The 26,354-nt window shown below is 46.1% G+C and overlaps 1 protein-coding gene across 1 annotated transcript in view; it reads left to right on the forward strand.

Annotated features, from left to right (window-relative positions):
- acsf3 (acyl-CoA synthetase family member 3) overlaps positions 1-23,796 on the forward strand; it is a 52,907-nt gene extending 29,111 nt beyond the window's left edge. The window contains exons 5-9 of the mRNA XM_063067532.1: positions 1,686-1,798; positions 4,796-4,922; positions 16,941-17,075; positions 20,279-20,390; positions 22,017-23,796. Coding sequence (XP_062923602.1) covers positions 1,686-1,798; positions 4,796-4,922; positions 16,941-17,075; positions 20,279-20,390; positions 22,017-22,146 — 617 coding nt within the window. The 3' untranslated portion in view covers positions 22,147-23,796. The remainder of the gene's footprint in view (positions 1-1,685; positions 1,799-4,795; positions 4,923-16,940; positions 17,076-20,278; positions 20,391-22,016) is intronic.
- Positions 23,797-26,354: the final 2,558 nt, after the last annotated feature.

Raw genomic sequence — 26,354 nt, forward strand, 5'->3', positions numbered from 1 at the left:
TTCATTTAGAGAGAACTAGAATATAAAAGCAAGGATGTAATGTTGTAGCTTTATAAGATACTGGTGAGGCCTCACTTGGAGTGTTGTGAGCAGCTTTGGGCCCCTTACCTTAGAAAGATATGCTGACACTGGTGACGGGTTCAAAGGAGGTTGACGAAAATGATTGCAGGATGGAATGGCTTGTCATATGAATGGCGTTTGATGTCTCTGGGCCTGTATTCACTGGAATTCAGAAGAATGAGGTGTGACCTCACTGAAACCTATCGAATATTGAAACACCCTGATGGAGTAGATGTGGAGTGGATGTTTCCTGTCTTGGGAGAGTAAAGGACTGGAGGACACAGCTTCAGAATGGAAGGATGTCCTTTTAAAGCAGAGATGAGGAGTAATTTCTTTAGCTAGAGGTAAGTGACTCTGTGGAATTCATTGCCAAGGCAGCTGTGGAGGCCAAGTCAATGAGTATGCTGTGCCCTTCAATTATGGCTGATCCTTTTTTCCCCTCCTCAGCCTTCTTTTCATAACTTTTGTGGCTAGGCCAATGAAGAACCTATCAAGCTCTGCCTTAAGTACACCCAACAACCTGACTGCCACAGCTGCCTGTGGCAACAAATTCCACAAATTCACTACCCTCTGGCTAAAGAAATTTCTCTGCATCTCTGTCTTAAATGGACAGAGCCTATCCTGAGGCTGTGCCTTTTTGTTTTAGTCTCCCCCACCATGGGAAACATCCTTTCCACATCTATTCTGTGTAGGCCTTTAAACATTCAAAATATTTCAATGAGATTCCCCCCTGCCATCCTTCTAAATTCCAGAGAGTACAGGCCCAGATCTATCAAACATTCCTCATATGATAACCCTTTCATCCCTGCAATCATCCTTATAAACCTCCTCTGAAGCCTCTCCAATGCCAGCACATCTTTTGTTAGATATGGAAAAGAAGTGGTCCCAACACTGACTCCTGTGGAACACAACCAGAAAAGGATCCTTTTATTCCCACTCGCTGCCTCCTACAAATCAGCCAATGCTCTAATCATACTAGTAACTTTCCTGTAATACCATGAGTTCTTAACTTGGTAAGCAGCCTCATGTGTGGCACCTTGTCAAAGGCCTTCTGAAAATCCGAATATACAGCATCCACTGCATCCCCCTTATCTCTCCTGCTTGTAATCTCCTCATGTTTAAGGTAGAGGTTGTTAGATCCTTGATTGGTCAGGGCATGAAGGGATATGAGAAGGCAGCAGATTGGGGCTAGGAGGGAAAGTGCATTTAAACTGGAGAGGTCATCGTGAATCACCCATATAGGTGGGTTTGGTCACACGCACAATGGACCACGTGAGGACAGCATATTTCCTTCCCAGAAAGACATCAGAAGATTCTTTACAACACAGTAGCCTGATGATTAGTTTTATTATAACTGGCTTTGGCAGACTTTCTAGTTTAATGTAAATTCCCTGGCTGGCAGTTTTGGAGGAAAGGTTTGAGTTTGCGTCTCTTTTGATGGGTGGTTCAGATGTCTGGTGTCCAGGTGAGCCACTGGACAACCGTTACCTTGCCGGTGAACAAAACGTGCACAGGGAGCTTTCTGTTGACCATATTTCCAGAGGGCTGTTTGACGATGATTGTAACTTATCTCATCTCAAGGCAGGGCTCTCTGTATCACAGAATGTTTGTTTAATTTTACCCAGGGGCTGTTGGGAACCCACTGCCAGGAGTGGAGGTGCGAATTGCAATAGAAAACTCCACAAGGAACCACTCCTCTTACACTGTCATTGCTGAGGGTGACAATACAGGCACTAAGGTAAGGAAGGTAGCGGTATGGTCGTATGGAGAGAGAACAGGTATGTGAATAATGGGGCTGCGTACCGGCACTGCGGAAAAGGGCACTGCTAGGTAAAGAGCCAGTGTGCATGGTTTATAAGGAGTCGTCTGCATGAAGGAAGGGACAGTGTACAGGGTGTGTGTTCTGCAAAGAAGTCTGCTCCCAAAGGATAGGTTGAGTGAGCTAGGGATTTTCTCTTTGGAGGTTAAGGAGGATAAGAGGTGAGTTGATAGAGGTGTACAAGATAATAAGAGGCATGGATTGAGTGGACAGGAAGAGACTTCTCCTCAGGACAAAAATGGCCAATACAAGGGGGCATAATTTTAAGGTGATTGGGGATGGGGGGTTGTCAGAGAGAGGTGGTTTTACACACAGAGTGGTGGGTGCGTGGAATATACTAGCGGGGGGTGGTGATAGAGGCAAATACATTTGGGCCATTTCAGAGACTTTTAGATATTTCACATGGGTGATAAAACAATGCATGTCTATGTATGAGGGGAGGGTTAGATTGATCTAGGAGTAGGTTAAAAGAGCAACACAACATCGTGGGCCGAAGGGCCTGTACTATACTGGTCTATCTTCAGGTTTTGAGTTTGTAAGAAGAGGCAAGTTATTGTACAGGATCAGAAACATAGAAAATCTACAGCACAATACAGGCCCTTCAGCACACAAAGCTGTGCCGAACATGTCCTTACCTTAGAACTCCCTAGGCTTACCCATAGCCCTCTATCTTTCTAAGCTCCATGTACCTATCCAGGAGACTCTTAAAAGATCCTGTTATTTCCACTACCGCCGGCAGCCATTCCACACACTCACCACTCTCTGTGTAAAAAACTTACCCCTGACATCTACTCTGTACCTACTGCCAAGCACCTTAAAACTATGCCCTCTCGATCTAGCCATTTCAGCCCTGGGGAAAAGTCTCTGACTATCCACACAATCAATGCTTCTCATTATCTTGTACACCTCTATCAGCTCACCTCTCAATGTCCATCACTCCAAGGAGAAAAGGCCAAGTTCATTCAACCTATGCTCATAAGGCATGCTCCCCAATCCAGGCAACATCCTTGTGAATCACCTCCACACCTTTTCTATTCCACGTCCTTCCTATAGTGAGGCGACCAGAATTGAGCACAGTGCTCCAAGTGGGGTCTGACCAGGGTCCTATATAGATGCAATATTACCCCTCGGCTCTTAAACTCAATCCCACGATTGATGAAGGCTAATGCATCGTATGCCTTCTTAACCACAGAGTCAACCTGAGTAGCAGCTTTGAGTGTCCTATGGACTCAGACCCATAGATCCCTCTGATCCTCCACACTGCCAAGAGTCTTACCATTAATACTATATTCTGTCATCATATTTGACCTACCAAAATGAACCACTTCACACTTATCTGGGTTGAACTCCATCTACCACTTCTCAGCCCAGTTTTGCATCCTATCGATGTCCCGCTGTAACCTCTGACAGCCCTCCACACTATACACAACACCTCCAACCTTTGTGTCATCAGCAAATTTACTAACCCATCCCTCATCCAGGTCGTTTATAAAAATCAGAAAGAGTAGGGGTCCCTGAACAGATCCCTGAGGCACTCCACTGGTCACTGACCTCTATGCAGAATATGACCTGTCTACAACCACTCTTTGCCTTCTGTGGGCAAGCCAGTTCTGGATCCACAGAGCAATGTTCCCTTGGATCCCATGCCTCCTTACTTTCTCAATAAGCCTTGCATGGGGTACCTTTTCAAATGCCTTGCTGAAATCCATATACACTACATCTTCTCGGCCTGAAACCTCGACTGTACCTCTTCCTAGAGATGCTGCCTGGCCTGCTGCGTTCACCAGCAACTTTGATGTGTATTGCTTGAATTTCCAGCATCTGCAGAATTCCTGTTGTCTACACTACATCTACTGCTCTTCCTTCATCAATGTGTTTGGTCACATCCACAGAAAATTCAATCAGGCTCATAAGGCACGACCTGCCCTTGACAAAGCCATGCTGACTATTCCGAATCATATAATACCTCGCTAAATGTTCATAAATCCTGCCTCTGAGGATCTTCATCAAGTTACCAACCACTGAGATAAGACTCACTGGTCTTTAATTTCCTGGGCTCTCTCTACTCCCTTTCTTGAATAAAGGAACAACATCCGCAACCCTCCAATACTCCGGAACCTCTCCCGTCCTCATTGATGATGCAACGATCATTGCCAGAGGCTCAGCAATCTCCTCCCTCGCCTCCCACAGTAGCCTGAGGTACATCTCATCTGGTCCCAGCGACTTATCCAACTTGATGCTTTCCAAAATCTCCAGCACATCCTCTTTCTTAATATCTACATGCTCAAGCATGTAACAGAGATGCAGAGAAATTACTTTAGTCAGAGGGTGATAAATCTGTAGAATTTGTTACCATGAGCGGCTGTGGAGGCCAAGTTTTTGGGAGTATTTAAGGCTGAGATAGATAGGTTCTTGATTAGCCAGGATATCAAAGGCTATGGGGAGAAGACAGAGGAGTGGGATGACTAGAAGAATTGGATCAGCCCATGTTTGAATGGTGGAGCAGACTTGATGGGCCGAATGGCCTACTTCTGCTCCTCTATCTTATGGTCTTATTTCAATGTGTTCATGTCTCATTTTATTGGGAATTTTGTGCATTTCAATGTGATCATGTCTCATTCTGTTGGGAATTTTGTGCCTTTCAGTGTGATCATCTCTCATTCTGTTTAACTACAGATAGTACAGACCTAGTCTGTTTAATCTCTTGCCATATGATAAAGCCATTATCCTGGGAATCAGTCCATCACCCTGGTGAACAAGGACCTCTGTTGCACAGTCTGGGATTCTGTTCTGGAGTGGGTTTAAGTCACGTGGTGTAGACAAGATTGATTGAACTGTATACCTTCACCTTCTTGCACTCCCAAACTCAGCATTCAACTCTGGCAGTTTTGAGTTGACACAGTTTTGTTTTCACAGGTGGAACCTGGATTCGAAGGCAGGGATGGAGAGCTGCAGGTTAAGGGAACATCACTATTCCGAGAATATTGGAACAAGACAAAAGAAACCGCAGAATCATTTACATCAGACGGCTGGTTCAAGACAGGTTTTGTAGAGACTTATCTTTACAACTCAGTCATTCCATTGAATAATCCCCTGAGGATTCAGAACGTGTAACTAAACAGAACACTGGATAGATTGCACTCAGAGTATGTGTGTAGTTCTGGTCGCCAGGAAGGATGTGGTTGTGCTGTGGAGAATGCTGAGCAGGCTCATCACAACATCACTGGGTTGGAGGAATTTGAATCAGAATCAGGTTTAATATCACTGCATTGTGCCATGAGCGTTGTTTTGCAGCAGGATTACATTCTTTTACATGCAATATGTATGTAAAGAATCAATTAAATATGTAGTGTAAGAAGTGAGCAAAACGAACAGTGAGGTAGTGCTCATGGGTTCATTGTCCATTCAGAAATCTGATGGTGGAGGGGAAGTAGCTGTTGCTGAATCACTCAGTGTGTGTCTTCAGGCTCCTGTATCTGCTCCCTAAATCAGAACGTGGACCATAGAGCAGTACAGCGTTGAACAGGCTATTTGGCTCATGATGTTGTGCCAGTCTCGATGCCAATTTAAACTAAATGTCCTCCTGTGTATCACCTGTATCCCCCATTCTCTTCATATTTATGTGTCTGTCTAAAGCCTCAAATTTAGATTCCAGTTCTGTGGAAACAGATACTTGCAGACACTTACAGGAGTTAGCACAGAAAAACAACCACCACCAAGACGACGCCAGTGAACCATGGCAACCTTCTGTGGAATACATACAGTGCTTTTAAATATACTGTACCTCTTTTGAATTACTCTCACTGCAATACACTGCAATTACTCTCACTACATGTAATTTCCCATACTTTTATATCAACTTAATGATCTACAGATTTCACGATCGTCTTAAGAACTTGTCCGACTTAACTCTCAACCAGGCAGGTACGGCACCTTTAAGCAGACAAAGGTTCATTACTGTGGCCAAAGTGAGGCAGGATCGAAAGAAGATTCAGAAAGTTGTAAAATTAGTCATGGTGCTAGCCTCCATAAGTATCCAAGACATCTTCAAGAAGTGGTGCCTGAGAAAGGCACCATCCATTATTAAGGAGCCCCATCACCCAGGACATGCCCTCTTATTGTTACCGTCAGGAAGGAGATACAGAAGCCTTAAGGTGCACACTCAGCGATTCAGGAACAGCTTCCTCCCCTCTGTCATTCAATTTCTAAATGGGCATTGAACTCATGAACACCATATCACTTTTTTATTATTATTTCTGCTTTTGCAGTATTATTTTTAATTTAACTATTTAATAATCATATATACTTACTGTAATTCATTTTTTCTATATTTATCATGTATTACATTGTACTGCTGCTGCGAAGTTAACAAATTTCAAGATGCATGCAGGTGATATTAAATCTGGTTCTGATTCTGAAAAGGTGGGGGCTCCAAGCCAGGCTGAAATGCAGATGGATGAGATCCCCTCTACCCAGCATCTAATTAACAAATGTGCAGTCACTGGAGAAAAAATGTGCAGCCATGGCAAGATTGCTATATCGAAGGGAAATGAGAAATTGTTATGTTCTGAGTTTTACTGAGATGTGGCTTATTTAGAGTATGCCAGATCTGGCAATCAGACCTGAAGGCTTCTCAATACACAGGGTGGATAGAACTGCTGATTCAGAAAAGGCAAAAGGTGGAAATGTGTGTTTCATGATAAAGTCTTTCTGGTGCTCCAATGTAGAATTGCAGTAGAGGGAATTTGGTGAATATCTACGAGATGGCTTTTTAGAGCAGATTGTGCTTGAGCCTATGACGGGAAAGGCTAGCAAAGCACACAATGCTGGAGGAACATCTATGGAAAAGAGTACTGTTTGCGTTTTGGGCCGAGACCCTATCTTAGATTGGATGTTGCGTAATAACACAGATCTTATTAGGGAGCTTAACATAAAAGAACCCTGAGGAGGCAGTGATCATAATATGATTGAATTTGTACTGCAATTTGAGAGGGAGAAGCATAAGTCACTTGTAACAGTATCACAATGGAATAAAGGGAATTACAGAGACATGAGAGAGAAGCTGTCCAGGTAGATTGGAGGAGCATATTGGCAGGGATGACAGCAGAGCAGAGGTGGCTGAAGTTTCTGGGAACAATTTACAAGGCTCAGGATAGATATGTCCCACAGAAGAAGTTGTTCTCAAATGGCAAGGGTAGGCAACTGTGACTGACAAGGGAAGTTAAGGACTGCATAAAAGGTAGCAAAAGTGAGTGGAAAGTTGGATGATTGGGAAGCTTTTAAAATTCAACAAAAGGCAACTAGAAAAGCTATAAGAAGGGAAAAGATGAAATATGTGGGCAAACTAGCCAATAATATAAAGCAGAATACCAAAAGTTTTTCAGATATATAAAGAGTAAAAGTGAAATAAGAGTTGAGATTGGACCACTGAAAAATGATGCTGGTGAGGTAGTAATGCGGGACAAAGGAATGGTGGATGAATTTAATGAGTACTTGGCATCAGTCTTCACTGTGGAAAACACTAGCAGTGTGCCAAAGGTCAGTGAATGTCATGGAGTAGGACAGAGTACCACTGCTATTACAAAGGATAAAGTGCCAGGCAAACTGAAAGGTGGATGTCACCTGGACCAGATGGACTACATCCCAGAGTCCTGAGAGAGGTTGCTGAAGAGATAATGGATGAATTGGTTATGGTCTTCAAGAATCCCTTGACTCTGGCATGGTCCCAGAGGACTGGAAAAGTTACTCCACTCTTTAAGAAGGGAGGAAGGCATAAGAGATAAAATTATAGGCCAGTTAGCATAACCTCAGTGGTTGAGGAAGTGTTGGAGTCGATTATTATTAACAATGAGGTTTCAGGGTACTTGGAGACTAATGATAAAATAAGTCAAAGTCAGCATGGCTTCTATGAAGGGAAATTGCACCTGACAAAACTGTTAGAGTTCTTTGAGGAAGTAATAAGCAGGGTGGACAAAGGGGAGGCAATGGATGTCATTTACTTGGATTTTCAAAAGGCATTTGATAAGGTGCCACGCATGAGGCTGCTTAACAAGGTAAAATCCTATGGTGTTACAGGAAGGATACTGGCATGGATAGCGGAATGGCTGACAGGCAGGAGGCAGTGAGTAGGAATAAAGGGGACTTTTTCTGGTTTGCTGCCAGTGACTAACGGTCCTCATGGGTCAGTATTGGGACTGCTACTTTTCACATTGTTTGTTAATAATTTAGATAATGGAATTGATGGCTTTGTGGCAAAGTTTGTGGATGTTTGTAAGCAAAGACATGAGGAGCTTTTCTAAGACACAAGCCAGGCTGCACTTTGATCATTGTCATCAGTTTAGGTCCCTATATCTCAGAAAGGATGAGTTGTCATTGGAGAGTCCAGAAGATGCTCACGAGGATGATTCCAGGAATGAAGGGGTTAATATACGAGAACCGTTTGGCAGCCTTGGGCCTGTACTCACTGGAATTTAGAAAAAATGCAGGGGGATCTCATTGAAACCTACCGAATGTTGACAGGTTTAGATAGGGTGGATGTGGAGAGGATGTTTCCTATGGTGGGGGTGTCCAGAACTAGAGGGCACAGACTCAAGATTGAGGGACAACTTTTTAGAACAGAGGTAAAGAGGAATTTTTTTTAGCCAGAGAATAGTGAACCTGTGGAATGTTCTGCCACAGACTGTGATGGAGGTCAGGTCCATTGGTATATTCAAAGTGGAAGTTGATCATTTCCTGATTTGTTAGGGCATTAAAGAGTATGGTGAGAAGGCAGGTGTTTGGTAATCGAGTGGGATCTGGGATCAGTCATGACAGAATGGCAGAGCACCTTCGACCGGCAGAATGGCCTAGTTCTGCTCCTATAGTTTTATGGTCTTGTGGCTGTTTTGTCGTACTTGTGTTCCCCCAACTTTGAACAACTCGCGATCAAATGTCATCTATTCTATTTACCAAGAGGGTTTGCCAATGTGATCTTGACCGCAGTTTACTTTTCATCATTGGGCGACTGTAATCAGGCGTTTGTGGTTCTGCATGACGCTGTCTCCAAAGAAGAAACAGTACATCACAAAGCATTTCAAATCATAGTTAGGGACTTCAATCCAGGCTTTTTTGAAGAAATCCCTGCTCAATTACCATCAACATATAACCTGTAGCATCAGATGTCCCAACATACTAGACCACAGCTATTCCAAGATGAGGAATGCTGACTGTTCCAGGCCCAGACAGCACTTTGGCTGTCCTTCTTCTACCTGCAGACAAGCAAAAAGCAAAGCTCCAGAGATTAGGACAACAAAGAGGTGGTTGCAGAAGGCAGAGGAGTGACTACAGGATGGCTTCAAGTTGGTAGACAGAGCCGTCTGTAGATTTGAATGAATATACCACAGTTGTCACAGACTTTGTAAAAAGTTGTAGACACATGTGCCCTCACTAAATCATTCAGAAGTATTCCCCAGCCAGAATCCCTGGATGAACCATGAGATCTGCAACATGCTGAGAGCCAGATCAAAGGCATTCAAATCTGGTGACCAAGAAAGCTACAAAAGGTCCAGGCGCGATCTCTGGAAAGCCATTACACAGGCAAAGTGGCAATTCCGGACTAAACTTGAATCAATGAAGGGTACATCTGTGGCAGGAGTTGAATGCTATCACTTCTTGTATAGTGAAATTAAGTGATATACGTGACAACAGGGCTTTGCTTCCTGATGAGCTCAATGTCTTCTATGCTCACTTTGACCATCAAAACATGGAGGAACCATCACAAACTCCCACAGCCACTGCTGATGCTGTAATTTCAGTCCCTGAGGCCAACATGAGAGCATCCTTCGGGAGGGTGAACCCACAGAAAGCATCATGCACAGACAGGGTAGCTGGCCAAGAACTAAAGACCCGTGCTGATCACCTGGTTGCAGTGTTCAGTAAGATCTTGAACCTCTTGCTTCATCAGTCTGAGGTCCCACCTGTTTCAAGCAGGCTTCAATTATTGTGCCTAGGAATATGGGAGCCTGCCTCAATGACTATTGTTCAATAGCACTTAGATTCAAAGGTTTATTTATTATCAAAGTATACAACTCTAAAATTATCCTTCTCCAGATAGTCATGAAACCAAGAAAGAAAAGAACGGCAGCATGGTCATCAACCCACAAATCCTTCCTCCCCACACGAAAACTGAACAGGCACATTGACCACAAACCCCCCTCTCCCATACACAAAAACACAAGAAAGATGGGGCAAAAACAAAGGAATATAAAAAATATAAGACTGAACTGAAGGCTTTAGTCCAGGTTCATATCCAAAATACAGAAAACCTGGGTAATGTTCTCCGGACACAGCGGCAGCCTTTTCCCTCTCCGGCAGCAGCGTGATCTCAACAGTGATAAAAATAGGCAGGCAGCCGATGCCTGCGTAAGACCATAAATCATAGGAGCAGAATTAGGCTATTCAGCCTATTGAGTCTGCTCCGCCATTCCATCATGGTTAATCCTGGATCCCACTCAACCTCATACACCTGCCTTCTCCCCATATCCTTTGATGCCCTGACCGATAAGGAACTATCAACCTCCACCTTAAGTATACCCATGGACTTGGCCGCCACTGCAGCCTCTGTTCTAAAGGGTCGCCCCTCAATCTTCAGGCGGTGCCCTCTAGTTCTGGATACCCTCACCATAGGAAACATCCTCTCCACATCCACCCTATGAGAGCATCACATCCTTTCACCATTCAGTAGGTTTCAATGAGATCCCCCCACATTCTTCTAAATTCCAGTGAATTCAGCTCCAAAGCTGCCAGACACTTTCATATGTTAACCTCTTCATTTTCAGAGTCATCCTCGTGAACCTCCTCTGGACTCTCTCCAATGCCAACACATCCTTTCTGAGATATGGAGTCCAAAACTGCTGACAATACTCCAAGTGTGGCCTGATTAGTGTCTTATAAAGCCTCAGCTTTATCTCCTTGTTTTTATATTCCATTCCCCTTGAAATAAATACCAACATTGAATTTGCCTTCTTTACCACAGATTCAAGCTGTAAATAAGCCTTCTGGGAGTCTTGCACAAGGACTCCCAAGTCTCTCTCTTCAATGCATTGATAGCAATGAAGTGTTTTGAGAGGTTGGTGATGAAATATATCAACTCCTGCCTGAGAGGTAACTTGGATCCACATCAAATTTTCCCACCAGAGCAACAGGCTCACAACAGATGCCATTTGATTGCCTCTTCACTCAACTGTGGAACATGTGGATAGCAAAGATGCATACATCAGGATGCTCTTTATCCACCACAGCTCGCCATTCAATACCATCATCCCCTCAAAACTAATCAATAAGGTTCAAGACTTGGCCTCTATACCTCCTTGTGCAATTTAGAAACATAGAAAACCTACAACACAGTACAGGTCCTTTGGCCCACAAAGCTGTGCCGAACAGGTTCTTACCTTAGAAATTACCTAGGGTTACCTATAGCCCTCTATTTTTCTGAGCTCCATGTACCTGTCCAGGAGTCTCTTACCCCTGACATCTCCTTTGTACCTACTACCAAGCACCTTAAAACTGTGCCATCTTGTGCTAGTCATTCCAACCCTGGGAAAAACCTCTGACTATCCACACGATCAATCCAAATCACACAGTCCAACCTGGGCTGGACTGGAACCAATGTCCCTGGGGGAGCATTTGCTACTGTTGTTCAGGAGGATTTAAACTAATGTGGCAGGGGGATGGGAACAAGTGCAGAGAGACAGAGGGGTGTAAAATGAGGATAGAAGCAAAAAGTAGTAAGGTGAAAAGTAAAAGTGGCAGGCTGGCAAATCCAGGGCAAAAATCAAAAAGGGCCACTTTTCAACATAATTGTATAAGGGCTAAGAGTGTTGTAAAAGCAAGCCTGAAGGCTTTGTGTGTCAATGCAAGGAGCATTCGTAACAGGGTGGATGAATTGAATGTATAGATAGTTATTAATGATTATGATATAATTGGGATCACAGAGACATGGCTCCAGGGTGACCAAGGATGGGAGCTCAACATTCAGGGATATTCAATATTCAGGAGGGATAGACATGAAAGAAAAGGAGGTGGGGTAGCATTGCTGGTTAGAGAGGAGATTAACACAATAGAAAGGAAGGACATTAGCTGGGAGGATGTGGAATTGATATGGGTAGAGCTGCATAACACTAAGGGGCAGAAAACGCTGGTGGGAGTTGTGTACAGGCCACCTAACAGTAGTAGTGAGGTCGGAGATGGCATTAAACAGGAAATTAGAAATGTGTGAAATAAAGGAACAGCAGTTATAATGGGTGACTTCAATCTACATATAGATTGGGTGAACCAAATTGGTAAGGGTGCTGAGGAAGAGGATTTCTTGGAATGTATGCGGGATGGTTTTCTGAACCAACGTGTCGAGGAACCAACTAGAGAGCAGGCCATTCTAAACTACATTTTGAGCAATGAGGAAGGGTTAGTTAGCAATCTTGTTGTGCGAGGCCCCTTGGGTAAGAGTGACCATAATATGGTGGAATTCTTCATTAAGCTGGAGAGTAACATAGTTAATTCAGAAACAAAGGTTCTGAACTTAAAGAAGGGTAACTTTGAAGGTATGAGACGTGAATTAGCTAAGATAGACTGGCAAATGATACTTAAAGGGTTGACGGTGGATATGCAATGGCAAGCATTTAAAGATCGCATGGATGAACTATAACAATTGTTCATCCCAGTTTGGCAAAAGAATAAACCAGGGAAGGTAGTACACCCGTGGCTGACAAGGGAAATTAGGGATAGTATATTAATGACTTAGACGACAGAATTAAATACAGCATCTCCAAGTTTGCAGATGACAGGAAGCTGGGCGGCAGTGTTAGCTGTGAGGAGGATGCTAAGAGGATGCAGGGTGACTTGAATAGGTTAGGTGAGTGGGCAAATTCATGGTAGATGCAATTTAATGTGGATAAATGTGAGGTTATCCACTTTGGTGGCAAGAACAGGAAAACAGATTATTATCTGAATGGTGGCCGATTAGGAAAAGGGGAGGTGCAATGAGACCTGGGTGTCATTATACACCAGTCATTGAAAGTTGGCATGCAGATACAGCAGGCGGTGAAAAAGGCGAATGGTATGCTGGCATTTATAGCGAGAGGATTTGAGTACAGGAGCAGGGAGGTACTACTGCAGTTGTACAAGGCCTTGGTGAGACCACACCTGGAGTATTGTGTGCAGTTTTGGTCCCCTAATCTGAGGAAGGACATCCTTGCCATAGAAGGAGTACAAAGAAGGTTCACCAGATTGATTCCTGGGATGGCAGGACTTTCATATGATGAAAGACTGGATGAACTAGGCTTATACTCGCTGGAATTTAGAAGATTGAGGGGGGATCTCATTGAAACGTATAAAATCCTAAAGGGATTGGACAGGCTAGATGCAGGAAGATTGTTCCCGATGTTGGGGAAGTCCAGAACGAGGGGTCACAGTTTGAGGATAGAGGGGAAGCCTTTTAGGACCGAGATTAGGAAAAACTTCTTCACACAGAGAGTGGTGAATCTGTGGAATTCTCTGCCACAGGAAACAGTTGAGGCCAGTTCATTGGCTATATTTAAGAGGGAGTTAGATATGGCCCTTGTGGCTACGGGGATCAGGGGGTATGGAGAGAAGGCAGGTATAAGGTTCTGAGTTGGATGATCAGCCTCTCTTTTGTTTTCACATTGGCTTTGACTTCCCTTGTCAACCACAGTTGTCCTTTTTTACCATTTAGTATCTCTTTGTTTTTGGAATACATCTGTCCTGCACCTTTCTCATTTTGCCCAGAAACTCACGCCATTGCTGCTTTGCTGTCATCCCTGCCAGCATCTCCTTCCAATTTACTTTGGCCAACTCCTCTCTCATACCACTGTAATTTCCTTTACTCCACTGAAATACTGCTAAGTCAGACTTTACTTTCTCCCATCAAATTTCGTTAACTCAGTCATATTGTGATCATCAGCTCCTAAGGGGTCTTCTTCCTTAAGCTCCATAATCGTCTCTGGTTCATTACATAAGACCCAATCCAGTACAGCTGATCCCTAAGCAGGCTCACTGCTCTAAAAAGCCATCTCGCAGGCATTCAACAAACTCACTCTCTTGAGATGGATTACCAACCTGATTTTCCCAATCGACATGCATGTTAATATCACTCATGACTATCATAACATTGCCCTTTTGACACACCTTTTCTATTTCCTGTTGTAATCTGTGGTCCACATCCCAGTTACTGTTGGGAGGCCTGTCTCACCAGGTCCTGTACAACTGCAGAAGGACCTCTTTGCTCCTATACTCAACTCCCCTTGTTATGAAGGCCAACATGCCATTAGCTTTCTTCACTGCCTGCTGTACCTGCATGCTTACTTTCAGTGACTGATGAACAAGGACACCTAGATCTCATTGTACTTCCCCTTTTCCTAACTTGACACCATTCAGATAGTAATCTGCCTTCCTGTTCTTGCCACCAAAGTGGATAACCTCACATTTATCCACATTAAACTGCATCTGCCATGCATCTGTCCACTCAACCAACCTGTCCAAGTCACCCTGCATTCTCATAACATCCTCCTCACACTTCACACTGCCACCCAGCTTTGTGTCATCTGCAAATGGGCTAATGTTACTTTTAATCCCTTCATAGAACATAGAATAGTACAGCACAGTACAGGCCCTTTGGCCCACAATGTTGTGCCGACCCTCAAACCCTGCCTCCCATATAAGCCCCCACCTTAAATTCCTCCATATACCTGTCTAGTAGTCTCTTAAACTTCACTCGTGAATCTGCCTCCACCACTGACTCAGGCAGTGCATTCCACACACTAACCACTCTCTGAGTAAAAAAACTTTCCTCTAATATCCCCCTTGTACTTCCCACCCCTTACCTTAAAGCCGTGTCCTCTTGTATTGAGCAGTGGTGCCCTGGGGAAGAGGCGCTGGCTATCCACTCTATCTATTCCTCTTATTATCTTGTACACCTCATGTCATGTCTCCTCTCATCATCCTCCTCTCCAAAGAGTAAAGCCCTAGCTTCATCTAAATCATTAATGTATATTGTAAATAGCTGCGGTCCCAGCACCGAGCCTTGCGGTACCCCAATAGTCACTGCCTGCCATTCTGAAAAGGACCCATTAATCCCTACTCTTTGTTTCCCGTCTGCCAACCAATTTTCTATCCATGTCAGTACCCTACCCCAATACCATTTGCTCTAATTTTGCACACTAACCTCCTATGTGGGACCTTATCAAAGGCTTTCTGAAAGTCCAGGTACACTACATCCACTGGCTTTCCCATGTCCATTTTCATAGTTACATCCTCAAAAAAATTCCAGAAGATTAGTCAAGCATGATTTCCCCTTCGTAAATCCATGCTGACTCGGACCTATCCTGCCACTGCTATCCAAATATGCCGCTATTTCATCTTTTATAATTGACTCCAGCATCTTCCCCATCACTGATGTCAGACCAACTGGTCTATAATTGCCTGTTTTCTCTCTCCCTCCTTTCTTAAAAAGTGGGATAACATCAGGCCCTGGGGATTTATTCCCCACAGGGTTGGAGGGAGCACGTTGTCAGGCCTTGGGGATGTTGTCACGTACCCCGTGACGGGGATAAAGAACCAGCAGAAATAGGAACCACTTTGGAGTCTCGTATTGCTATAAACTAATATTTATTAGTAACTACGCAATACAGTAATATCAAAGTAAATAAATCACACAGGTTAGCAATGACTATATATAAAAGGGAGTGTGGAATATATATATATGTATGAAACCAGGCTTCTTTAAGTCTAGGGGTAAAAAGATACAGTCTTACGATGTTGAGTAAAGTTCAGTTCAGTTCAGTTCGTGGTATTTAGTTGAGTAGTGATGGAGAGGGAGGGAGAGAGAGAGTGAGTTGAGTCTTCAAGTGAGCTGCTGCCGTCGATCTTCTCGTCGTCCTCCGAAATCCTTTACAAGTCACCGACTGTGACTTTAACCGGGGGACCGGTTTTCCTGTGGTGGAGCTATCACCCCGGCGAGGGTGGACACATAGACAACTCCCCACCAGTCAACCCCTTCTTCAATGGTGGAATTCCAATTTGGATTGATCCACCTGATCAATCCTCCAAAAACCCACTTGCTCTGCGGGCACAACAATACTCATTCAGTGTCCAGATCATGTGTCTTGAGGTTTGTATCATCTGACCTCCCATTGATTTCACCAGGCTGAGCATCACCTGTCACTCAAAGAGTCCCTCCCTCCTTTGTCTGTAAAGGAGTACAGAAGTAGGCAACAAGTCCTTGAAAGTAACCTCAACAATCTGCCTTTGGTCACCATAGCAACCTTTGAGCTGCTCGGTGCTGTCTCCAACTCCAATCTCAGTAAAAATCCAAAGTTATTTCCAATGCCTTAAAATGACAGTCCAACCGTTGATCTTTGTCTCTCTCTCTCTTTTCAAAAGCAACGTATCGGTGGTAAATAACTCTGTCTCTCTCTCCTTTCCAAACAAACCATCAATGATAAATGTCTCTCTCCAAACAGTTAATACGGGTACTCCTGGATCCCCTCACAATGTATTCACTCTTATTTGTCTCAATGTGTTTTGTCCCTGTGATTGTTCAACAAGTTGCTGTAATAACCTCGAGCAATGTGGTGCACATAGGATCACTGAGCTCCCATGGGATTAACAGCAACTCAGATATTGCTGATCAGGTCCAGGTCACTTTCTTACTCTCTTCCGTATTTGATTAATCTTTTCCGTATTTGTTTGTGATGTTATAACTCAGACTTGTCTGCAGCTGAACAGGGTTCATTTACAATAACTCACCCAGAGTGTGTTAAAAGTTAGCAGCCAGCTGTGCCTGGGGAAATATCATTTGTGTGCCTGTAGCTGCTCTCTGCTGACATCTGTTTCAGTGGACAGTATGAGTCAGCCTCCCTCTGGCTGTCTCTGAGGGACTGATCAAAGGTTCAGTGTTCCACAGGCAGCCTGGGCTGCTGAATTCATTCTTTTCCCCAACCTGTGACATTTAAGGGTGGCTCTGATTTTTGGAGATTTGTCATGACCTGTTTGTGTTTGTTTTGTGCAGGGGACACTGTGTGTTACAGAGATGGTGTTTACTGGGTTCTGGGTCGAAGCTCAGTGGACATCATAAAGAGTGGAGGATACAAGATCAGTGCACTGGATGTTGAGCGCCACCTCCTGGGCCATCCCCATATTGCAGGTTGGAACAAACTTAAACCTTACTGGTTGTGAATAAGAGAAACTTTCATTAATTTATTCCCTAAAACAACCCTGAATAATAATAGTCACAAGTCCTAATCCTAAAAGCTAACTACTAGCCCTAAACTGAAAAGCTAACAGTTAGCATCTTGAACAAGAGTGGTCCTCAACTCCAACTAATGGTATTGCCGTCACAATGAAATAGCCCTCTAGTACAATGAGATGGACTGTTCACATCACAATCTACCTCGTTGACAACCTGCACTGTACTTTCTCTTTTATTTGATATGAATGTGCCATTGTCTGATTGGACGGCTTTTCACGCTACCTGGTTCATGTGACATTAATAAATTAGTTCATGAGGCCAGGTGCTGGGCATCCTGATGGGAAAGACGCCACACACTCCTTCCACCATTCAATCAACAAATTTTTGATACACTCAAAAACCTCTACAGATGTACTGTGGAGAGCATTCTGACAGGCTGAATCACTGTCTGGTATGGAGGGGATTACTACACAGGACTGAAAGAAGCTGCAGAAGGTTGTAAATCTTGTCAGCTCCATCTTGGGTACTAGCCTATAAAGTACCCAGGACATCTTCCATGAGCAGAATCTCAGAAAGGCAGCGTCCATTATTAAGGACCTCCAGCACCCAGGGTACGCCCTTTTCTCACTGTTACCATCAGGTAGGAGGTACAGAAGCCTGAAGGCACACACTCAGCGATTCAGGAACAGCTTCTTCCCTTCTGCCATCCGATTCCTAAATGGTCATTGAATCTTTGGACACGACCTTACTTTTTTAAAAATATACGGTATTTCTGTTTTTGCATTTTTTAAAAATCTGTTCAATATATGTAATTGATTTACTTGTTTATTTTTTTTAATTCTATGTATTTTTTTCTCTTCTATATTATGTATTGCATTGAACTGCTACTGCTAAGTTAACAAATTTCACGTCACGTGCCGGTGATAATTCTAATTCTGGTGACAGAGACTGGGGCTGTGGTGGACAGTGAAGAAGGCTCTCATGGCTTGCAGTGGGATCTGTGGACTAGCTGGAAAAAATGACTGAAAAATGGCAGATAGAATTTGATGCAGCCAAGTGCTCTTTGGTCGGACCAACCAGGGTAGAAACACAGAAAAACCTTCAGCCCTCAATGCTGTACCGAACATGTACTTACCTTAGAAATTACTAGGGTTACCCAGAGCCCTCTATTTTTCTAAGCTCCATGTACCTAGTCAGGACTCTCTTAAAAGACCCTATGGTACCCGCCTCCACCAACGTCGCCGGCAGCCCATTCCACACACTCATCACTCTGCGTAAAAAAACTTACCTCTGACATCGCCTCTGTACCTACTGCCAAGCACCTTAAACCTTTGCCCTCTTGTGGCAGCCATTTCAGCCCTGGGAAAAAGCCTCTAACTATCCACATAATCAATGCTTCTCATTATCTTGTACACCTCTATCAGGTCACCTCTCATCCTCAGTTCACTCAACCTATGCTCATAAGGCATGCTCCCCAATCCAGGCAACAACCTTGTAAATCTTCTCTGCACCCTTTCCATGGTTTCCACGTCCTTCCTGCAGTGAGGCGACCAGAACTGAGCACAGTACTCCAAGTGGGGCCTGACCAGGGTCCTATAGCTGCCACATTACCTCTCGGCTCTTAAACTCCGTATGCCTTCTTAACCACAGTCAACCTGCACAGCTGCTTTGAGTGTCCTATGGACTCGGACCCCAAGATCCCTCTGATCCTCCACACTGCCAAGAGTCTTACCATTAATACTATATTTTGCCATCATATTTGACGTACTAAATGTCTTACACAGTGAATGATAGGGCAGTGAGGAGTGCAGTGGAACAGTGGGATCTGGGAATACAGGTCCATAATGCATTGAAAGTAGTGTTACAGGTAGATAGAGTCGTGAAGAGCGCTTTTGGCACATCGAAGTATTGAGCACAGGAGATGGGATGTGTTGTTGAAGTTGTGCAAGATGTTGGTAAAACTGAAGTTGGAGTATTGTCTGCAGTTCTGGTCACCTACCATCAGAGAGTTAACATTAAGATTGAAAAGATGCAGAGAAATTTTTGGAATAGATCCTCCTGACCCTTTGAGCCACGCATCCTAGCAACCCCCAACAACCCCGATTTAACCCTAATCACGGAATAATTTGCAATGACCAGTTATCCTATCAGGTACATCTTTGGACTGTAGGAGGAAACCAGAACACCCGGAGGAAATCAACACGTTGTACGGGAAGGACACTGAGATTGAACTCCAAACTCTGATGCCCCGAGCTGTAATAGTGTTGCTCTAACCGCTACGTTGCCATGGCACCCACAAGGATGTGTCTGCGACTGGAGGACCTGAGTTACGGGGAAAGTTTGAATAGGTTCGGACTTTATTCCCTGGAGCCTGGGAAAATGAGGAGAGGTGTGTTAGAGGTATACAAGATGATGAGGGGTATAGACAGGGTAAATGCTAGCAGACTTTTTCCACTGAGGTTGGGTGAGACTACAACTAGAGGTCATGGGTTAAGGGTGAAAAGTGAACTGTTTAAGGGGAAAATGAGGGAAAATTCCTTCACTCAGAGTGATGAGATTGTGGAACGAGCTGCCAGTGGAAGCGGTGGAAGCCAGTTCGATTTCAATATTTAGAAGTTTTGTTCAGTACGTGGATGGAAGGGATAGGGAGAGCTATATTCTCGGTGCAGAGGATTCCATCATACTGACCGAGCACAGCAGCAGCTCCTGTGGCCCATCTAGTTCATGCCAACCTGCTCTGCACATTAAAAGCCCCAAAATCCTAACCATACGTACAAGCCAAACGTGGAATGAGCAGTGGTTCCCAGCAACCAATACCATTCAGCAAGGTGTCTGTGGGCCCCATGTTGGGAACCCCTGCACTAGAGTGAATCCAAACCCTGACACCTAACCTCACCATTGCAGGAATCGCTAAGATCCTCCTTAGAATGCTGACCGGTCTTTCAGCAACGGACACCTTTTTATGCAGCTGAATACTTGCCTTAACCTTTTGAACGTAGCTGAGGTCTGGGGCTGTAATCGCAGTGCTGCTGGTAGATCCGAATGGCTGGCATGGACAGGATAGGCCGAAGGCCTGTTCCTGTGCGGTTTCATTCTCTGCTCAGACAGGAGTGATGCCACTGTAAAGAGAAGCTCACTTCCACTGTTCTCCCTTGCAGACGTGGCAGTCATTGGTGCCTCAGACCTGACATGGGGGCAGAAGGTGGTGTCTGTTGTCCAGCTACACCAGGGTTGTGTCCTCTCCCTGAAGGAGTTGCGAGAATGGGCCCGGTAAGGCCAAAGGGTCAGGGGTTACGGGGTTCTCTGATGACTGGGGGTGGGCTTCCAGTGGACACCAGGCCCCTGTCCATGATGGACAATTTCCCCAGTGACCGGAATATGTGTGGGAGGGGGTGGGGGGGATGTGTGAGTGGGGCTGTCGGCTGTGGTGTATTGCCTGAGTAGTGTTTGGACATATTGTATGGAGAGCTCATGTCATGATGGGCTTGTGTTACTCGGGGTTAGTGTTACACTGGACCAGGATGGTGTCGTGATGAGCCTGTGTTACACAGGGTTAGTTTTACACAGGACCAAGATGGTGTCGTAATGAACCTGTGTTACAGGGGTCGGCGTTACATGGGGTTAGTGTTACACAGGAGCAGGATGGTGTCGTAATGAGCCTGTGTTGCACGGGGGTTGGTGTTCCTCAGAGTTGGTGTTACACATGGTCGGTGTTGCACAGGGGTTGGTGTGACAGGGGCTTGGTGTTACACATGGTCGGTGTTGCACGGGGGTTGGTGTGACAGGGGCTTGGTGTTACACATGGTCGGTGTTACTCTGGGTTGGTGTGACAGGGGCTTGGTGTTACACATGGTCGGTGTTGCACGGGGGTTGGTGTGACAGGGGCTTGGTGTTACACATGGTCAGTGTTGCACGGGGGTTGGTGTGACGGGCTTGGTGTTACGCATGGTCGGTGTTGCACGGGGTTGGTGTGACGGGCTCGGTGTTACACATGGTCGGTGTTGCACGGGGGTTGGTGTGACGGGCTTGGTGTTACGCATGGTCGGTGTTGCACGGGGGTTGGTGTGACGGGCTCGGTGTTACACATGGTCGGTGTTGCACGGGGGTTGGTGTGACAGGGGCTCGGTGTTACGCATGGTCGGTGTTACACGGGGTTGGTGTGACAGGGGCTTGGTGTTACACATGGTCGGTGTTACACGGGGGTTGGTGTGACAGGGGCTCGGTGTTACACATGGTCGGTGTTGCACGGGGTTGGTGTGACGGGCTTGGTGTTACGCATGGTCGGTGTTGCACGGGGGTTGGTGTGACGGGCTCGGTGTTACACATGGTCGGTGTTGCACGGGGGTTGGTGTGACAGGGGCTCGGTGTTACGCATGGTCGGTGTTACACGGGGGTTGGTGTGACAGGGGCTCGGTGTTACACATGGTCGGTGTTGCACGGGGGTTGGTGTGACAGGGGCTTGGTGTTACACATGGTCGGTGTTGCACGGGGGTTGGTGTGACAGGGGCTTGGTGTTACACATGTTCGGTGTTACACGGGGGTTGGTGTGACGGGGGCTCGGTGTTACACATGGTCGGTGTTGCACGGGGGTTGGTGTGACGGGGGCTTGGTGTTACACATGGTCGGTGTTGAACGGGGGTTGGTGTGACGGGGGCTCGGTGTTACACGGGGTCGGTTTTACTCGGGGTCGGTGTTGCACGGGGTTAGTGTAGCATAGGATCACGATGGCGTCGTGACGAGTCTGTGTTCCTCAGGGTCGGTGTTACGTGGATTCGGGTTGGGGAGTGATGACCTGGTTTTACGCGGGGTTGGTGTTACACAGGATTCAGTGTAGCTCTGGTGTTGGTCTCTGTGGTGTGGGGTTGGGCCTGGCTGCTGACTGTTGTGTTGTTGCAGGGAGCACATGGCCTCGTACAGCATTCCTTCGGAGCTGATCCTGGTGGAGCAGATTCCTCGTAACTACATGGGCAAAGTGAACAAGAGGGAGCTGCTGACGCAGTTCTTCCCCCCAGCTGGGCGTCACTAGCATCACCTGACACAGCATGGACCCCCTCACCTGTCCCACAGCATGTGGCCAGCGCTGAACCGACCAGTCTCAGGGCTCAAGGTTATTTCCTGGGCGTGGACAAGTGATCGGACTGCCTGTACCTGACTGTGTGTGTGCATCCACGTCTGATTCTGTCCACCTGTGTCAACCCGCATCTGCCCTTCTCTGCCTGTGGGTGCCTGCGTCCACGGTGTGTGCTATAGGAGGGAGTGTTAGCTACTCTGTGGCGCAGGGAGTGGCATTGGACTCCATGTCCCAGGGCTGATTACTTTCCGAGGATGGGGATGAGACATTTGGCAGTAAAGGAGGTGTCCGAAATTTCAGTTGCCCACTGTGATCCCTCACCGTTATTTTCCCAACCACACTCTCTCTGTTGCTTTTTAGTCATGGAACCACAGAGAGTTTACAATAGAGAAGGAGATCATTTGGCCCATTGTGTCTGTGTTCGTCAAACCCAATGCACCTGCCACCATGGTTCAGTGACCTGTTGGTCAGGCATCAGGGGCACCACCAGTCCTGGTCCATGGGGCCCACTAACCTCAGTCATTGACCACGGGTCTTGTTCGTCCGCAGCGTTTACTAGGCCATGTCCATACACAGTGTTACGTACCCCGTACTGGGCTGCCAAACCAGCAGAAATGGATCACTCAGTTGGAGTCTGGATTACTAGAACTAAGAAAGTTTTATTAAAGAAACAAGCAACACAGTACTCTAATCAAAAGGATAATAAATGCAACAGTTCGGCAATGATAAACACACATGTACACAGAATTAGGATAACAGGATCAATCAAGCTCTATCGTCGTCTAGGGGTAAATGACCAGTTTCAAAGTGACGCAAAGTTCAGTTCAATTGAATTCAGTTCAGTTCGCAGTAATCACTGCCGTGGGAGATGGACAGTGAGGGGGAAGGAGAGAGAGAGCAAAACGAATGAATATTCAAACGGCTTCCACACAGACCTTCGATATTCTTCGTAGTCAGCTTTTGGGTGAGCCCTTTGTGATGTCTTCTGAGGTCACCGACCGTGACCCCTCCGTTTCCAGATATGATTGTTTCTCTGCGGTGAACCTGGCACCCAGGCAAGGGCGGACACACACCAGGTTCCCGCTGATCGTGCCTTTCCACCCTGTGCGTCTATGGCTTGGTCCCGCGACCAGCCTTCCAAAATTTCCCAGCGACTTATGGGAGGCACACCGCTTCCAGGGTCTCGTTACCTCGGGGTGTCGTGTGTCTTGCCTTAGCGAACCTGTCCCTTTTTATCCCCCTGCTGGGGTATCGCCTGTCCATCACTTCAAACAGTTCAGGGTTCAAAGGGGGAGCCGATCTTAACAGCTCTCCTTCCGTTAAACTCTCCCGTCCCTTCATTAACATCTCCAAATGCTGCTCCATTGTTTTCCTTATCTCTCGCTTTCTCCTGAAGACAGGTGGCAGACCAACTGCTGATCCCACTGGTGCCAGCACAGACCAGCTAACATCTTAATCTATGTGTATTCTCGTCACACCTCCCACCTTTAAGGGTTTTTACTGGAGTAAAAATTACAAACATGAATACATTATTTGATACACACAAATATACATCTTTATCAGCTATTTGGCTAATACAGCGAATTTGAAGTTGTCAACACCTGACAGACAGTCAGCCATCACATTTTCTGTTCCTTTTATACGTGTTATTAATAATCCCTTAGACCAGGCTCCAATTTAGCAAACTTCATAGTGGTCAAAAACACTGATGAATTGCGATCAATGTCACCTCTCATTTGGTTTTGTCCCGGACCACAATAACAAGGGTCGTCCCATTCCGACTTAGTTTTCTCTCGCAAGGGCTTAGTAGGAGGGGGAGGGGTAGTAACCGCAGAGTTATTGCAAAACTTCCTACAGTACCCCACCATCTCCAAGAGCCTTCTGAGGGCCCTCTTGTCTGTTGGGGTCGGGATGTCAGAGATAGCCTGCACTTTAGCTTGCATCGCTGCCAGCTGCCCCTGTGTCACCACAATTCCCAGATAAATGACCTTTGTGTGGCCGAACTCATTTTTTTCAAGGTTCACTATTAAGCTGGCTTCAGACAGCAGTATTACATCGCCAATACACACCTCTGTGTTCGTCAGCCCTTTCGTCACTGAATTACTCATTCTATAGGGTGTTGCTCACTAGGCTGGCCTAGCGTAACAAACACCACCCAGGGTCCCAGTTCTTTGCATCGCCTCGGGACAATCAAACACACGTGTGCGAGTCGTTTAATTACTTCTCCTAAAGAGTCACTTTGTTCGGGGATTAAGGGAGAGACCTTATCAGCAGAGCTGGCCAAAACAATAGCCTTCTCCCATCTGGTCGGTACCATACTCACCTTTTCAAAATGGTTTTTCTCTCTTATCAGGAGGACCCTAGCTTCATTGATTTCTGCGCTAACACCGACTAGGTTTGTTAGCATATCAAAAGCCTGTGACCATCTCAGTTCGCGTCTGCCATGATCAATAACATCCTTCCTCCTGGGCAGCCAGTAAACCTCTTTCATGATTCCACCAACTGTTTCCTCCAGCACCGCAAAATGTCCACCGGGGGGTACCTTGTGGGCCAGGTTAAAAATCTCATCCCCATAACTCCTTTGCACCACCCCCCATTCCTCATCTGCGGGTACGGTACTTGGTCTCCCTTTCTTCCTTAGCACTTCCTCCTCCACACAATAGCCTACTGGTTCCCTTGTTAATTCTGCGTCAGAGAGAGCTGTCTCCGCCAAAACCATCAGCCCCTCGTCTCGCTCCCGCGCCTGCACAAATTCTTTCCTGGCTAATGCTAACTCTGTCTCAGCTCCCTCACTACCTCTTGTTTCACTACACTCCTTCCTTTCACTTTCTACCCCCTTCTCGTACAAGGCTGGCAGAAACGTCTCAGCTAAATTTACTTCGGCAGTCCCGTGATGAACCTGTGAGTCCATGGGCGGGGCCTCAATGCTGGCAGGCTGACCTGTCAATCTCACTGCTGGGAACACGATTCTCCCGGCGAGGTCATTACCGAGCAAGACTTCCACGCCTTTCATCGGTAATTCGGGCCTCACCCCGATCGTGACTAGTCCAGAGACCAGGTTGCTTTGTAAGTGTATCTGGTGCAAAGGGACTGCCTCTGTCCCTTCCCCAATACCTTTGACCTTGACCTCCCCAGTCTGGGTCTCTGAGCTAAACTCTAATACACTCTTCAATATCAATGACTGACACGCTCCCGTGTCTCTCCAGATCCGCACTGGAACTGGTTTTAACCCCTCCTTCACTGACACCAATCCGGCCGAGATAAACCTCTCACGCCCTTCCTGAACTTTGGCAGACCTGTCCTCTCCTAGCGGTTCGTTTACCAGCTCAATAGTCAAAATCGCCATTTTTCCTTTTCCCGTCTCCTTCTTTGGGGCAAAGCACCTGGACGCAAAGTGTCCGACTTTTCCACAATTATAACAGACGACCCCAGGAGACTTCCTACCAGACTGCTCCCGGTCTACCTTATCCTTCTCACTAGTCCCCGGCTTACTTTCTGACTTTTCTGGCGGACTCTCCCCACTGTCCTGACTACCCTTCTGGTAGCCTTTACTCGGGGCAAACTTCATTTTATGCGTCAACGCATACTCATCCGCTAACTTAGCAGTTGCGGCTAACGTGGCTGCCTCTTTCTCATCGAGGTAGGGTCTCATACCCTCAGGGACACAACCTTTAAACTGCTCAATCAGGATCAGCTGTAGCAGTCTGTCATAATCCCCCTCTACCCCCTTCGAGGCGCACCAACGCTCACAATATGTCTGCATCTCATGGGCAAACTCTAAATACGTGCGGTCCCACTGCTTCCTCGCATTCCGGAACCTCTGCCGGTATGCCTCCGGGACCAACTCATAAATCCTGAGGATGGCCTCTTTCACCACCTCATACCTCTGGGCATCTTCCGCGGACAAAGCTGAGTAAGCTTGTTGGGCTTTCCCTTTCAGTACACCCTGAAGCAAAACAGCCCACTTATCCCTCGGCCAGTCCTGACTGGTAGCAACTTTTTCGAAATGGAGAAAGTACCGATCCATGTCGGTATCGTCAAAAGGGGGAACCAGCCTAACCTCCTGGGTCGCCCGGAACCCTCCACCTTGGTTCGGCACAGGCCCCTGCTCTGCCCCTATCTTTAACTTCTCCAGCTCAAATTCCCTTTCCCTCTGCCTCTCT

The sequence above is a fragment of the Mobula hypostoma genome, chromosome 14, assembly GCF_963921235.1.
Source record: "Mobula hypostoma chromosome 14, sMobHyp1.1, whole genome shotgun sequence".
Lineage (NCBI taxonomy): Eukaryota > Metazoa > Chordata > Chondrichthyes > Myliobatiformes > Myliobatidae > Mobula > Mobula hypostoma.